Source organism: Miscanthus floridulus, chromosome 16, assembly GCF_019320115.1.
Source record: "Miscanthus floridulus cultivar M001 chromosome 16, ASM1932011v1, whole genome shotgun sequence".
NCBI classification, from domain to species: Eukaryota; Viridiplantae; Streptophyta; class Magnoliopsida; order Poales; family Poaceae; genus Miscanthus; species Miscanthus floridulus.
The window spans coordinates 76,508,099-76,523,622 of record NC_089595.1 but is presented as its reverse complement, the minus strand read 5'-3'; the positions used below and the strand labels follow the sequence as shown (position 1 = coordinate 76,523,622).

General features: G+C 51.4%; 2 protein-coding genes across 2 annotated transcripts; both read left to right on the top strand.

Moving 5' to 3' along the window:
• Positions 1-7,473: 7,473 nt before the first annotated feature.
• Positions 7,474-11,380, top strand: LOC136511733 (1-deoxy-D-xylulose-5-phosphate synthase 1, chloroplastic-like). The gene is made up of 7 exons (XM_066505772.1): positions 7,474-7,884; positions 7,994-8,290; positions 8,440-8,862; positions 9,666-9,939; positions 10,069-10,658; positions 10,747-11,031; positions 11,139-11,380. Exons 1-7 carry the CDS (start codon positions 7,756-7,758, stop codon positions 11,298-11,300), a joined length of 2,160 nt encoding a protein of 719 aa, XP_066361869.1. The 5' UTR covers positions 7,474-7,755; the 3' UTR covers positions 11,301-11,380.
• A 196-nt stretch (positions 11,381-11,576) lies between these two features.
• On the top strand, positions 11,577-13,208 carry LOC136511735 (E3 ubiquitin-protein ligase SGR9, amyloplastic-like). The gene has a single exon (XM_066505773.1). The coding sequence runs from the start codon at positions 11,750-11,752 to the stop codon at positions 12,602-12,604; it is 855 nt and encodes a 284-aa protein (XP_066361870.1). The 5' UTR covers positions 11,577-11,749; the 3' UTR covers positions 12,605-13,208.
• The last annotated feature ends 2,316 nt before the right edge of the window (positions 13,209-15,524 follow it).

Here is a 15,524-nt window from a genome sequence, read left to right as displayed (position 1 = left end):
CTAAGAAATTACCCCTCACTTCAAGAGTTCATTCTCTTGATTTGAGAACGAGGGCAAGCCAAGCCTTGGTGGTGAGCCAATCCTTTTGTGGATGCCTCAACAACGTGGACTTAGGCAAGCCTTGGTGGCGAGCTGAACCACGGGATAAATTTTATGTCTCACGTGCTTCCCTTTGTGTTCTTGCTGGTTCAGCTCTTTGCTAGCTGTTGTTAGGGTTTGGTAGCTCGATCCTCTCTTGTGTGAGATTTCTGTGGTATCCAGTGTTCGAACTAGATTTTTTCTTTCTGTTGCAAGAATGAGCAGTTGAGAGGGTCAGGTTACTATCTATGAAATCTCAACACTATCTGCTTTATTTTTGAAGAGCGGCAGTGCCGCCCTATAAGGCCGGCAGTGCTGCCCTCTATTCTAATAGAGTTTCGAGTTGAATTTGCAGGATTGAGCAGCTGAGAGGGTCAGGTTACTATCTATGAAATATCAACGCTGTCTGTTTTATTTTTGAAGAGCGGCAGTGCCGCTCTATAAGGCTGGTAGTGCCGTCCTCTGTTCTAACAGAGTTTCAAATTGAATTTTTACAGGCCTATTCACCCCCCCCCCTCTAGGCCTCCTAGGCGACATCAAGGTCCTTTCACATGGCCACCTACACGGACAATGACTCTGACTGTGTCGTCTCTGCCCACGATGTCGAGGACACGACCGGCCGCATTGCGCCCACCACGGGTGGCTCGGACACGCCCTCCTCTGCCTGCTCTCCCTTGGATGTAGCCATCGGTTGTGCCTCACTGGTCAACACCATAGCCGCCCCAACGCCACTCACGGTCACCACCGACGTGCGCGCCATTCAGCTCCTAGCCCATTTGCCGGAGGAGGATCTTTTTTAGAGCAAGCCATAGGAGAGTCCCACGTCCTCCGACGCTGCAAGGGATATGGCGGTCAGTACGTGGCAAAAGTTCGTTAAGATAAAAGGATGAAAAAACTCTTGACTCAACTAGACGCCATCATACGAGGATGTTTTGGGGTCAGCTTGCCCGACCTCGGCTGCTCCTCATCGACATGTTGCTGCTTCAAGCCCTCCCTCGGCTCGGAGGGCATGGATGAATCAGAACTACCACCTCCCGCTGACTCTAGAGGCATCGCCAAGGGCTCGGATGGAGCAGGGCGACATGTTTCCATCGGTTCTAAGGCCGCCTGACTCCGCTGGACGAGGTGAGGTGGCCTGACTCCGCTGGTTCTGAGGCCACCATTGAAGGTTTGGACAGGGCGGGGCAGTTTGATTCCGCTAGCTCCGGGGGCGTGTCCTCCCCCTCTTGCCTCGTGACATGCCACAGGAAGGGCTCCACCTATGGTGAAGGCGGGTCCTCATCCTTGATGGCTAGATTATCCCATGGGATGGGCGACATGGAGCCGTCATCATCCTCCTCCTTCTCTTCTTCTTCGTCCTCCTCTTCTTCCAATGAGCCTTGACGCTGCTTCCCTCACTGTAGCTTCACTCATAGCTTCAACCATTGTTTCTTCTCCTCGTTGTCCTTCTTTTTCTTCCTTTGTTCATCTGTGGAACGATTCGCCGCCCTCACAGCTGCATGCTCTGGTAGTGGCACGACAGTGTCCCAAAAGGCTAACCCCACTAGTAGCTCGATGAAGCCCGCATCCAGCCACATCACGAGATACCTTGGGTTCTAGAACACGCCGTCGGCCTCCTTCGTGGCCTCCTTGATGCGCTGCATGACCTCACTATCATGGAGTAGCCCCTAGGTGAGCATCGTCCCGATGAGCTGTGCATCAGGCGTCATCCCGTACAGTGGGAGAACGCGCGCCATCAGGGGCGCCACCCTCCTCGCGTGGTACCCCTCGATGACATTGACCCCATGGAGGCCATGGTTCTTTAGGAACACGATAGCCTCAAGGAGGTCATGCATCCTCTTCTTCTCCTTGATGGGTGGCCCCCATGACCATGACGGCGGTACCTCTTTGACCAGGCGCCTAGAGAAAATCGGTAAGGGAGCGGTAGGGTCGTTCTTCAGGTAGAACCAATGCGATTGTCACCCCTTGTTGGATTTGTAGAGCTGGCAAGGCATGTACTCGGCCGCCCGCTGCCATCGAAGGTGGATGCCCATGTGTCCCATCGGCACCAGGGTCTCCTAGCCTCTCTCCTTATTGATCAAGGAGATGGAGAAGAAATATCTCTTTAGCTTGAAGTAGGGCTCGATCCCTAGGTACCCCTCGCATATCACGATGAAGGTTGCGATGTGCTGGATCTCGTTATGGTTCAAGTGCTACAACTCGATCTGATAGTGGTGCAGCAGACCCCGGAAGAATGAGTGGGGAGGAACTATGATTCCATGCTCATGGAAGGGCACGAAGGAGACGACATAGCCATTAGGCAACGCCGACACATCCTCACAGTCAGGCATGAGCCACTTTGCCGCATCGGTCCTCCCACGAAGAAGACCATGCTTGATGATGCCCTCCATGTGTGCATGGGTAACATCAGAGTGGTACCATGAATCCATAGAGGAGGGAGGCGGCTGCGGAGAAGCAAAGGCGGTGGTGGAGAAGCGGAAGCTATTGATCTAGGGCTCCATCAGTGGATTAGCATGCACGACAGATCCGAACAGCAGCGGTGGAGAAATAGAGAAGGTAAGGTTGTAGTTTTGGTGTGCAAAAACATAAAGGGGGAGGCCGCTATTTATAGGACGGAGCAGGGTGAGAAGGCGAACCATCCGCCTAGATTCACGCGCCCACTACACCGCATCACGTCGCCTCCCTCCAAAGATCGCGCGCACGCTATCTCTGGCCATGCCCTCAAAGGATACGCCGGATGATGGTTCACCCGTTCAATGGGCCAAGAACTATTGTAGGTAAGGAGGGATACAGAGCTAAAAATGCTCCTACGGCCCATTCAGGACCAGGAGTTCGAAGGCTGGCCCACCGACAGGTTCATAGTCGCTCCGGGGCACCCTTAGCACGAGGAGTGGAAAGGGATGGGTCCACTAGCAGCCAGTACCCAGGCACATGAGTGTCGCGGGCATCTTGGCCCACGTTTGAGTCTTGGTTGGTTCCTAGTCCATGGTTTTTCCTCAAAGAAAGGCAACGAGCCCTTGGGACCGGCCGAACGGACCTAAGAACTATATGGACTGTCTACCAAGAGTCTAGAGTCGGTCACCAGCTGACCCATGCCGGACCCCTATGAACGGGAAGCTAGGGCCCCACTCAGACTAGCCCGTTAACAGCTCACTGAGCACCATGTTTCGTCCTTTGAGGGAAAACATGGCATGGCTTAGCCCCTCTATTTTATCAAAAAAAACGCTTGAGGGACGACGATCACAAAGATGAGCCAACCCTCGACCGGACCCCTGCTACATGTGGGGCCTCGAGGAAAGTTAGACTTGCAAGGAGACCGAACGCATGGTCGCAGTACTATGGTGGACCGATCGGATCCTAGGGGACTAGAATCAAGAAAAATCTTTCTGACCTCCCGAATCCTATTGTTACATGCCCCCAAGAAGACCTATCATGACAAAAGAGAACTATCATCCTACTAGGACACGCCACAGGCTACAAAAAGAAGGCCAAGGCCCTTAGAGTCCTCCCGTCTAGAAAATCCTCCAAAGGAGTATTCTACTCCTCCTCAGGCTCGGGGGCTACTGTCGGGTATTGATATTAGGGATACCCAAAGCAAGGAAGTTAGCACCCACGCTAACTTCCTTGGATGGAGAAAGACGTATTAAAAGGTCTCACCCAACCCTAGGGCCATGGGCTTCGTCTCGCCCGACCCCTTGGTTGCAGGCACCTTCTCGCCCGACCCCAAGGCCACGGGCTCCATCTCGCCCCACCTCGAGGCCATGGGCTCTGTCTCGCCCGACCCCTTGGTTGCAGGCTCTGTCTTGCCCGACCCCAAGGCCATAGGCTCCGTCTCGCCTAAGGCCATGGGCTCCATCTCGCCCGACCCCTTGGGTACGGGCTCTATCTCACCCGACCCATTGGGTGCGGGCTCTGTCTCGCCCAACCCCAAGGCCATGGGCTCCATCTCACCTAAGGCCATGGGCTCCATCTCGCCCAACCCTAAGGTCGTGGTTTCTATCTTGCCCAAGGCCGTTGGCTTTGTCTCGCCCGACCCCTTGGGTGCGGGCTCCATCTCGCCCGACCCTAAGGACACGGTTTCCATCTCGCCCAAGGCCGCGGACTTCGTCTCGCCCGACCCCTTGGTTGTGGGCTCTATCTCGCCTGACCCCAAGGACATGGTTTCCGTCTCATCCGACGGGGACCCATACCGCCGCCAACCACTCTAGGTCCAAGCGTATGGACCTAGGTCAAAACTCTAACACCAGGGAAGAGACTGGCACACCTCGATATAACCAGTGGCCATGATGGGCCGTACCTGGGTATTCACATCAAGAACAGTGTTGGGTGTGCTGGTGTTGTTCTGCCTAACCCTCGTATGAATGCTGATAGGCGCATCAGTTCACCACGACGTCCACCAAAATGGAGTGGAACGCCATGACCGGCAGATGATGCCTGCGCATGGCGCTAGTGACGAACAGGGCCGCGATGTGGAGCCATCCATGTTGACGTCTATAGGATCGGTGGGACCCATATGAAGGAGAAGAAGGACCCAGCGACCCTGGAAGCCTTCTTCCCTCTCTCTCTCTCTCTCTCGTTCTTCTCCTCTTCCTCCATTATAACCCGCGCTTTCCTTTCGCCTATAAAAGGGGAAACAGGGCGCCCCATAAAGGGGGGATCGAGATCCGGACAAAATCGGAACACAAGAGCACGACACGAGCACACGGCTAAGCGGCAAGCGAGCTCTCAGCACCTGTTCACTCCTTCCATCAGAGACTTGGGATCCTCTTCCTCTCTTGCCTGTTTGTAACCCCTACTGCAAACCAAGTGCCGGTAACATGAGCAGCAGCGAACTGGACATAGGGATGTTTCGCCCGAACCAGTATAAACCCTTGTGTCCTCCGAGCACACCATCCAAGCCAGACGCGCAAATACAAATTTACTCGTCGGTGGTCCGAAAACACTAACACATAGGTGGTGGGCTTTGCATCTAGTTATTTGATTCTGAATCTCCTTTCGTAGTCTAATAAGTTTAGTCTATTTTCTTACTTTCCTCTAATTTGCTCTTGGGGTTCTTGGGATCGGCCCATGCTACAAGCGTACAACACCCCCAGCATGGGCTCATGGTGGCCCCCTCAACTCTTTTTCTCTACCCCTAGAATAGTAGAAGAATGGAGCCCAGGAGCAGGACATGCACCATGTTGAAAAGATGGAGGCATGGACACTTGGCATCATCATTTCTAGGTGCGTGAGTTGTGGAAGAACATGATATTGTAGTAGGATCTAAGTAAGTACACCTTGATGTCTTTGAATCAAACCTAAAAGAAAGAAGAGAGTAAAGAACCTGTAACTTCATCTTTATCCGAGAAAAGAACTTGTAACAAACGTGGGCTGGATATTGACGGAACTGAAGATGGACGGAGGTGGTGACAAGGCCAAGATGGAACTCAAGTGTATGATACTAGCATCAAGAGTGTTACAAATATGATAGTTGCATGCCATTTCACTTGTCATCGTCATTAATTGTGTTTCAATTGTGATAGAGTGTGATGTTGAACAAGGAATAGTGGTGTTTTTGTTGTATTTGGGTCAAGTGAAAGAAAAGGACAAATAATACAAATCATGAGACTTCCCCTTCCTTTATTTGATGTATTTGGATATCAAAAATAAAAAGCAAGAGGTGAAGAAAATGGAACATGTGGTTAATTGTAGATGCTCACAAACCTAGTGACCATATCTGGTAAGAAGAGTGATCAAAGTAAACCACAGATGATCATAGTTGAGTAGTGTGTAGAAGAAGCAAAAGAGAAGAAATTAAAAAAAAAAGAAAAAGGACACATTTTGATATTGTTGGCATCGTCATAGCAGAAAATTAGTGAGTCAAACTATAGAGATAAGTCAATCATGAAGCATATACAATGGATCTATCTACAATGGAGCAATTAAGTCATACGCAACGCCAAACCGAGATAGGACTGATGGAACGTCTCGCATCTAAACACCAGTTTACTAAAACTTTGGAAGTCCAATAATGCAAATTCTAAATTCTATTGCATAGTAATTTGGGAATAATATTAGAGAGGCTCTTAAAAAACAGTTATAAAAGTAAAACCATATTAGAATATGTTCGCCACACAATTGTGCCATATGCATATGACGGAGACGTCTAGGATAAAAGTTTGGCTTGACATGCAACACTAACTAAAAATTCTTCAATCAAGCTTCTATACACAATTTTCATCTTCTTCAAGTTTATGATTTCCTACCTTCCTCTTACATTTCAACCTTGCTTCAATTTACCATGCAACAACATTGTTTCCCATCCTGGCGATGGATGTTGTCATGTATCCATATCGGGGGACTAAAACAAGGAATGCGAGCATGAGGAATACATTCTCTCACAACTAAGAACATTTTTCATGATAATTCTTGAGAAATTGTACCCAGTGTGTCCAGAGAGCCACCCAAATCCATATATGGTTAGAATTATTGTAGACTGGATATGAATAGGTATAACCACCCAAATCATATATAGGGGGATTGTGGCTACTCCAGCAAATTACTTATTCTATCGTTAATACATGCTCCCTCCGTTCCAAATTATAAGTCGCTTTGACTTTTTTGGTTCATCAATTTTGCTATGCATCTAGATATAAATGATGTACCAAAAAAGTCAAAACGACTTATAATTTGGAACGGATAGATTACAAGTTTGAAGTAATTACTCAAAGTTCACCCCTCCACACCCCCCCCCCCCCCACACACACACACCCCACACCCCACCCCCTCACCCTCAAATGTAGGGATCCACACCCTCTCCCCTCTCCACTTTAAAAGATATCGGTAATTTATTGAAGAAGAAGAAGAATATGTTACACTCCTAATAATAATAGGAGATCACCTATATTGACTTTTAGGATATGGGAGATAGGTAATCTTACATGGTTATTATATTCCATTGGTGATGGGCAAATAGACATGGGTAAATCCTAAGAGGGTGTAGACTAATGGGAATGAAGATGTAGGTATGGGTGTGTGCAAAGCACGGTGTGACCATTACCTCCCCAACGATTGTTGTATGGGGGGAAAATCCTCTCTATACACTTTCGTGCACCTCCTTCCTCACTTGTCCATAATTGATATTTCTTTGATTGTATCTTATCCCATATTATCCTCTCGTGATACTTTGTCGAGTTGGTCCAATGGCGTGCGAGATTCGTAGGACGCCCATTGCTCTCACTGGACTCGCTCCAGCCGGTTGCCCGATGCGCGAGGAGACAACTGGAGGGGAAAAAAACGAGCACAGAGCACTTGCGGCACAGGCGAATTTCCAGCCACACGCGCCGCCATGGCGTTCCCCACCTCCGTGGTCACCCACACAGTCACACACACTCCCCTTATCGGCCTCCCGCCCTCCCCTATCGCCATCCCGCATCCCCTCCCTCAGCACCCGGACCGGACGCACTACTGCTGCTATAGGCAGGCGCATCCCCGGCGCCTCCACACACCCCCTCCCGCGCCACTTTCCAAATCCCCTCACCATTCATGCACTGTCAGTGCCACTGTTAGCTCGCAGCTCAAGCTCGCCACTAGCATTTGGGTCAGTTCTTCTTCAGGAAATCGATCGAGCAGTTGGTTTGCCACCATTGGCAGGCAGAACCTGTTGCATTCTTGAGTTGAGCAGGAGGAAAAGAAGCAATGGCGCTGTCGACGACGTTCTCTGTTCCAAGGGGATTCCTCGCCGTGCCAGCTCCTCAGGACTCCCATTTCGCTTCGGCGGTCGAGCAGCTCCATGGTCACAAGTTGATCCAGGCCAGGCCTCTCAGGGTAAGCATGTCCTCTGCCTGCTAAGCTTAATTTTCTTGGCCTGTCTGCGTGCGTGTTTCAGTTCAGCTGTGGTGGTTAAATTTGATGGCCAATATAATGCCGCGTGCAGCCTCGGCGTCGGCCGGCATGCGTGTCGGCGTCGCTGTCGGAGCGCGAGGCGGAGTACTACTCGCAGCGGCCGCCCACGCCGCTGCTGGACACCATCAACTACCCCGTCCACATGAAGAACCTGTCGGTGAAGGAGCTGCGGCAGCTGGCCGACGAGCTCCGGTCCGACGTCATCTTCCACGTGTCCAAGACCGGCGGCCACCTCGGGTCCAGCCTCGGCGTGGTGGAGCTCACCGTCGCGTTGCACAACGTCTTCAACGCGCCGCAGGACCGCATCCTCTGGGACGTCGGCCACCAGGTACGCCACAGCCGCCGCCAATGGCGCTCGCGGTCGCGGCTCCGCTCTGGGTAACGTTAACGTGCGCGGCCATGTGAGCGTGCCGGGCAGGTCGCGGACAGATCAGGCTAACCATCCCACTGTTTGTTTGTTTATGATGATGATTGCAGTCGTACCCGCACAAGATCCTGACGGGGCGGCGCGACAAGATGCCGACGATGCGGCAGACCAACGGGATGGCGGGGTTCACGAAGCGCGCCGAGAGCGAGTACGACTGCTTCGGCACGGGCCACAGCTCCACCACCATCTCCGCGGCGCTCGGGATGGCGGTGGGGCGGGACCTCAAGGGCGGCAAGAACAACGTGGTGGCGGTGATCGGCGACGGCGCCATGACGGCGGGCCAGGCGTACGAGGCCATGAACAACGCCGGGTACCTGGACTCCGACATGATCATCATCCTCAACGACAACAAGCAGGTGTCCCTGCCCACGGCCACGCTCGACGGGCCCGTGCCGCCCGTCGGCGCGCTCAGCAGCGCCCTCAGCAAGCTACAGTCCAGCCGCCCGCTCAGGGAGCTCAGGGAGGTGGCCAAGGTACGTCATGTCCTGTCCGCACAAACCTTCAACGGTCCGGTTAGGCACGCGTCACTCACGTTAAAAGCAGTGAGTGGTGCACATAAACAGAGGCTGAAATGAAATTCCGAGCTGGCCTCATTCTCACGGCACGGCAGCGTGTAGATTTTTTTTTCCTGAAATGGCAATAAGCAGTAATTCGTATTGTGCATATATATTTTTTATTCAAATTAAGATAAACTCACCAAAATTAGGAATCAAATGGGAAAGTGTCAACTAGCTGGCATCATCAGGCAGTAGGCAGCAGACGTAACGTACGTGTCAGTATCACCGTGACGCGATGAGCTTTGGAGTTTCTTGAATCTGCCGTACGAAAGCGCCTGAACGAAACTCGTTAACATTAGCAGTACGTGCCAAAATAAGCTGCGTCAGATGCAGAGTGACGTGCACTAATCTTCTTCTAGGGGCCATGCATGGACACATGTTCACCACCAGAAATGTCGATGATGCAGCGTATACTAGCAACAATCTGTAGATTCGAGTAGTGCCCACTAGGCAATCTTTGTACTATAAACAAAGCTGCTCAAAGGATGGATGGATGGATCGATGCAACAAGTTGACTCTAGAAATAGTTTAATCATCGTCTCAAAATACTCAAGCTTATTGAATCTTTTCATCTTGTATAGTACTGTACTGGTAATAAAATTGCCTGGGCTAGGCTCTAACCGGCCCATTCTTGTTGGGCCGACAAGGTTTATAGAAGGAATCGGCGTCCCAGGTTTGCATCTCTGACCGACCGACCGTTGGCGTGCTTGCGTGTGCAGGGAGTGACGAAGCAGATCGGCGGCTCAGTGCACGAGCTGGCGGCGAAGGTGGACGAGTACACCCGCGGCATGATCAGCGGCCCCGGCTCGTCGCTCTTCGAGGAGCTCGGCCTCTATTACATCGGCCCCGTCGACGGCCACAACATCGACGACCTCATCACCATCCTCAACGACGTCAAGAGCACCAAGAGCACCGGCCCCGTCCTCATCCACGTCATCACCGAGAAGGGCCGCGGCTACCCCTACGCCGAGCGAGCCGCCGACAAGTACCACGGTACCACACGCACCGCATGATGACTTGAGCACGCCATTGTGTTGCCTGATATGTTACTAGCAGATCGTACCGGATCGATCTGTGCGTGATCTTGGTCGTTCTGGCTTTTGATGCATGCGGTGCGTGCAGGTGTCGCCAAGTTTGATCCGGCGACCGGGAAGCAGTTCAAGTCCCCCGCCAAGACGCTGTCCTACACCAACTACTTCGCCGAGGCGCTCATCGCGGAGGCGGAGCAGGACAGCAAGATCGTGGCCATCCACGCGGCCATGGGGGGCGGCACGGGGCTCAACTACTTCCTCCGCCGCTTCCCGAGCCGGTGCTTCGACGTCGGGATCGCGGAGCAGCACGCCGTGACGTTCGCGGCCGGCCTCGCCTGCGAGGGCCTCAAGCCCTTCTGCGCCATCTACTCGTCGTTCCTGCAGCGCGGCTACGACCAGGTTGTGCACGACGTCGACCTGCAGAAGCTCCCGGTGCGGTTCGCCATGGACAGGGCCGGGCTGGTCGGCGCGGACGGGCCGACCCACTGCGGGGCGTTCGACGTCGCCTACATGGCCTGCCTGCCCAACATGGTCGTCATGGCCCCGTCCGACGAGGCCGAGCTCTGCCACATGGTCGCCACCGCCGCCGCCATCGACGACCGCCCGTCCTGCTTCCGGTACCCGAGAGGCAACGGCATTGGCGTCCCGTTGCCGCCCAACTACAAAGGCACTCCCCTCGAGGTACGTACGTCCATACATTGGTCTCTTTTGCTGATTTTATCAATCGGGGATCTTCAATCAATTTTGTTAATCGGCATATACAATATAGGTCGGCAAGGGCAGGATCCTGCTGGAGGGCGACCGGGTGGCGCTGCTGGGGTACGGGTCAGCGGTGCAGTACTGCCTGGCCGCCGCGTCCCTGGTGGAGCGCCACGGCCCCAAGGTCACCGTCGCCGACGCGAGGTTCTGCAAGCCGCTGGACCACGCCCTGATCAGGAGCCTGGCCAAGTCCCACGAGGTGCTCATCACCGTGGAGGAAGGCTCCATCGGAGGCTTCGGCTCGCACGTCGCCCAGTTCATGGCCCTGGACGGCCTCCTCGACGGCAAACTCAAGGCAAGTTCCGTCGATGGTCGCCCTAATGATAATGAAACATTTGTTCCGAACTCCATCGTCAGTCAGCTGACAAGTGATGAACTCGGCTTTTTGCTTGGGTGGTGCAGTGGCGGCCGCTGGTGCTTCCTGACCGGTACATCGACCATGGATCGCCGGCCGATCAGCTGGCCGAGGCTGGGCTGACGCCGTCGCACATCGCCGCGACGGTGTTCAACATCCTGGGGCAGAACAGGGAGGCTCTTGCCATCATGGCAGTGCCGAACGCGTAGAAATCTGTGGTGATCTGGGCCTATAGAGATGCTTGTACATTTTGTTGTTAATTAGAATGCCAGCACGGAGATTAGTCTTCTTTGGATGAAAATGCCGCGGGAACAACAGTAACGGTTTTCGCTATGTATTCTTCTGACATTAAAATAGGAAGGAGATGTTCTTGCGGCAGTAGTGACTGTGAACCCGACACATCAGAAGTGGCTGCTTGCATTGCTTGTTCATTGCCATGTGAACGACGGTATTGCTTATCCATTTCAAGGAGTGTTATTTTTTTAAAAAAAAAAAATCCTCCTATGGCAGTACAAATGAGTAGATTTACACAAGATCCGAGACGCATTCGATTGCCCTCCAAAACCCCGGCATAAATACCGACACCGTGCAAAAAGTGTGTGCATTTCCCACCAGCTCACTCCACTTCCCACTCCACTGCTGTAGCACCCCGATCCCGATGGACGCTGGCCACAACCATGGCCAGTCGCCGCCGACGCCGTCGTCCACGGAAACCCTGATGGCGGCGCTCCTCAACGTTCCAGCAGCGCAGCTCCCCGGCCTCGCGCGAGCGCTGGCCGCCGACGCGCGCCGGCTGCGATCCCGCCTCGCGTTCCTCCTCCTCTCCCCGCCGCACTTCGCCCGCGCGCTCGCGCGGCTTCGCTCGATGCCTCTCCCCGCCAAGGCCGCGCTGCTCGGCCTCGCCCTCCTCCGCTCCCTCGTCCTGCTCCTCCCGGCGCTCTGCCCCGACCACCACCACCTCCTTCTCCAGCCGCCCGACCTCGACGCCGCGCTCCTCCTCCTCGCCATGTGCGACTCCTACTCCCCCGCGGCCGCCAGCCCCACCCCCGTGGACTGGCGCGCGGTGATCGTGGACGACGTGGTGGCGTCCGCGCTCTCCGTCTCCGGCCTCGGCGCCACGCCCTGGGCCGCACTTGCCCCCTACGTCGACGCGGCCGCCAAGTGCCGCCGGTTCGCGGACGTCGCCGCGGTGGCAGCTGGCGACGGTGGGACGACGACGAAGGACGGCGAGGGGAGCGGGGCCGCGTTGTACGCCGCCGTGCTGGCGCTGCCACCCGCGGCCGGGGACGGCGCGCCGTGCGCCATCTGCTGGGAGGAGATGATGGCTCGCGGACGACGCGGCGTGTGCGGGCTCAGGCCGTGCGGGCACCGGTTCCACTGGCGCTGCGCGCTGCGCTGGCTGGCCCGGCGCAACACCTGCCCGTGCTGCCGAGCCGAGCTGCCCGCCGAGGACCCGCTCGCGGAGACGCGGCGGCTGTGGCGGGGCGTCGAGAGGATGGCGCGCGGCGGGTGAAGTGTGGACAGTGTACATGATCGAGCGATGGGACGCCGACGCATTTGGTTGCTTTCGTCTGTCGCGGTACGTGGTCTCAAGTACTAGTGACAGATTCTGGGACGACGGCGATGGCTCTCCCGGTGGCGCTGGGACCTGTGGAGCATACCGAATAATGATGTGGGACTATTTTGTAAGATAAATGAACAAATAAAAACTGTGAAAGAACATGCTTGAGATTGTCGCTTGCTAATTGTTTGGCCATATATACCATTATACCGTATCATGATTTATTAGGATTGAGGGTGAATGATTTGGTGACCTTTTTTTAGGGAAATGATTTGGTTAGTTTATTTATATTACTAGTTTGTGTGGATCAGATCGATGTTTCAAGCAGGTATAAAGGTGAGTTGGAGGAGGGAGAGGATAGGTTCATAGGTAACGTCGTTTTGCAGCATAATGCCTGCTTTTAATGCTTTTTGGTGATCGTGTGCGTGCCCGGCCGTGGTATTGGCAATGGCTGGCAAGGTTTCATGGAACTGTGGATAATGAGTCGTACTGCTATAACTTGTTGTAAAATTTTTAATTATACTCTCTCCGTTTCAAATTATAAGTCATTTCAAAAATCTTGGAGAATCAAAGCATTTAAGTTTGATCAAAATTATAGAGAAAAATACAAATATTTATGACATCAAATAGTTATACTAATGAATATATATAGTTAATGAAAAATCTAATTATACTTTGTTGATACCATAAATGCTATTATCTTATTATATAAATTTGGTCAAACTTAAAATGTTTTAGCTCTTCGGGATTCCTAAAGTGATTTATAATTTGGGAGTAACCTCTCTCAAACCATCAAATTTTTAAAAAATATTTTGCTTTAGGCTATAATTTTTTTTAAGAAAATAGACAATAAGAGGGTAATTTGAAGACAAACGACCAAACAACATTCATGCATATGCAATGCAATACGTGTAAGTGAATCTAGTTGCTTGTCAAGTTTGATCCAAGGTTAAGCTTCTTCACACGTTTTTCGGCGGTTATCTTAACCATGTTAGACAAGCCATATATCCATTACAAAACATTAAACATTTTGTATATTACAATGCAATGTAAGGGACAACACAAGTTTATTTTTTAGTGAAGTTACTAAAATCAAGCACATTGAACTCATTTCACAATCTACAAAATGTTGCCTCATCTAGCGGTTTAGTGAAGATATCCGCTAATTGATCCTCGGTCCTTACACCTTCTAGTGAAATATCATTTTTAACAACATGATCTCTAAGAAAGTGATGATGAATATCTATGTGTTTGGTGCGAGAGTGTTGAACCGGATTATTTATAAGTTTTACCGCATTTTCATTGTTGTACAAAAGAGGTACTTTATCTAGAACTACATCATAGTCTAGCTGAAAGTGCATCTAGCCCTTTAGTGGGTTTTGGATGATTGAATGACAACGTGATTAAAGGACTAACCCGTTTGCTAAGTGTGGACAGGTAATAGATTATCTCACAGGTACTTATTGAAAGCCAAAATGATATGTTGTTGTATAAACAATCTAGTTCAAGCACAAGAAAACAATACAAATGGAATTCATGTGAAGGCTTATTCATTGTGGGATTTCCATGTACTATGTGAAAGCAAGCTCGTGATTATTAGTTAATGAGACATGAGGGATTGCATATGGAATGGTCTCATATTTGAAGCTTGCTAAATTAAAATAAAAAAGATAACAATACATATAAATGGATGATTCAATACAAGATGTGACCTGATGGCTTGAGATGGTGAAGATAGCAAGGAAAGGCTTCGAGGTACTAAGCAAAGGTGAAGGGCAAGCGACGGCTTGGCGACCGAAGAACCTAGCTAGGGTGAAGAAGAAAGTACTTGTATTTAGTTGAGGTACTAATCAAGCGAAGATGGTCATATTGATGTGAAGGATCAAATCTATAATGAAGTATTTGATGGAAATGACTTGATACATTTGGGATTATTCAAATTTGATGAATGTAATCAAGTCACATGCTCAAGATGGCTATGCTCAAGTGAAAAGATCAACATCAACTTGTTAGCACCCTTACTTGATGAAGATTGGAAGGGACGGCATCAATTCAAAAGAAATCAACTCAAGTGATATAAATTCTTTTTTTCCTTTGATCTTGAGTTTAATAGGTATGCCGTACTATTAAGAGGGATGCATCATATTGATAGATAATGTTTCATAAGTGCTCAAGCCAACCCATGTGAGTTTTGAGTATTTGAGCGACAAAAGAGCTAACTGATTTCTTGCTGGTCTGGCAATACCGGACGTGTCCGGTATTTGTCCAGCAGCTGTAAAATTATTGTTCTCGGCTTGGTTCGTCGGGAGTTTCGATGGTCGGGAGTTCCAGCATGGGTCGGGAGTTCCGACGTCTCGCACTCTAATTGACTTGGAGGGTTCACTGTCCTGGTCATACCGAACGTGTCCGGTATGGATGACCAGAAGCCAACAGCTAGTTTTTCAAAAGCCTTGAGGGTCGGGAGTTCCGACACCTCACTAACTTTAACTCAGTTACATGTTTTTCAAATTGCTGAGGGTCGAGAGTCCCGGCATTCATCAGGAGTTCCGACGTCTCATAACTTCACTGTAACTTAATTACCGTTGGCGCAGTGTAAGTCATACCGGACGTGTCCGGTATTGCAACGGCTATAAAACGGCTAGTTTTCCAAGGGGGCTATAAATATCCCCAAGCCTCCACCTTTGGAGGCTGCTGATTCTGCTGACATACACACACGTTTTTGAGCCCTGCCAACTCTCCTAAACCCTCTCTTAGTGAGTGTGTGATCCAAATTGTAAAATCAATTTGTGGGTTGAGAGAGAATTTGAAAAGGAGAGCAAGCCACCACTTGAGCACTTGTGCATATTATCAATCTCGTAATTTGCATTTGTTA

Bases quoted from the DNA above. Each gene is read 5' to 3' on its own strand.
- LOC136511733 (XM_066505772.1), top strand. From the start codon at position 7,756: ATGGCGCTGTCGACGACGTTCTCTGTTCCAAGGGGATTCCTCGCCGTG. The intron at 8,863-9,665 runs GTACGTCATGTC...TTGCGTGTGCAG, and splicing joins AGCTCAGGGAGGTGGCCAAG to GGAGTGACGAAGCAGATCGG. The intron at 9,940-10,068 runs GTACCACACGCA...CGGTGCGTGCAG, and splicing joins AGCCGCCGACAAGTACCACG to GTGTCGCCAAGTTTGATCCG.
- LOC136511735 (XM_066505773.1), top strand. From the start codon at position 11,750: ATGGACGCTGGCCACAACCATGGCCAGTCGCCGCCGACGCCGTCGTCC.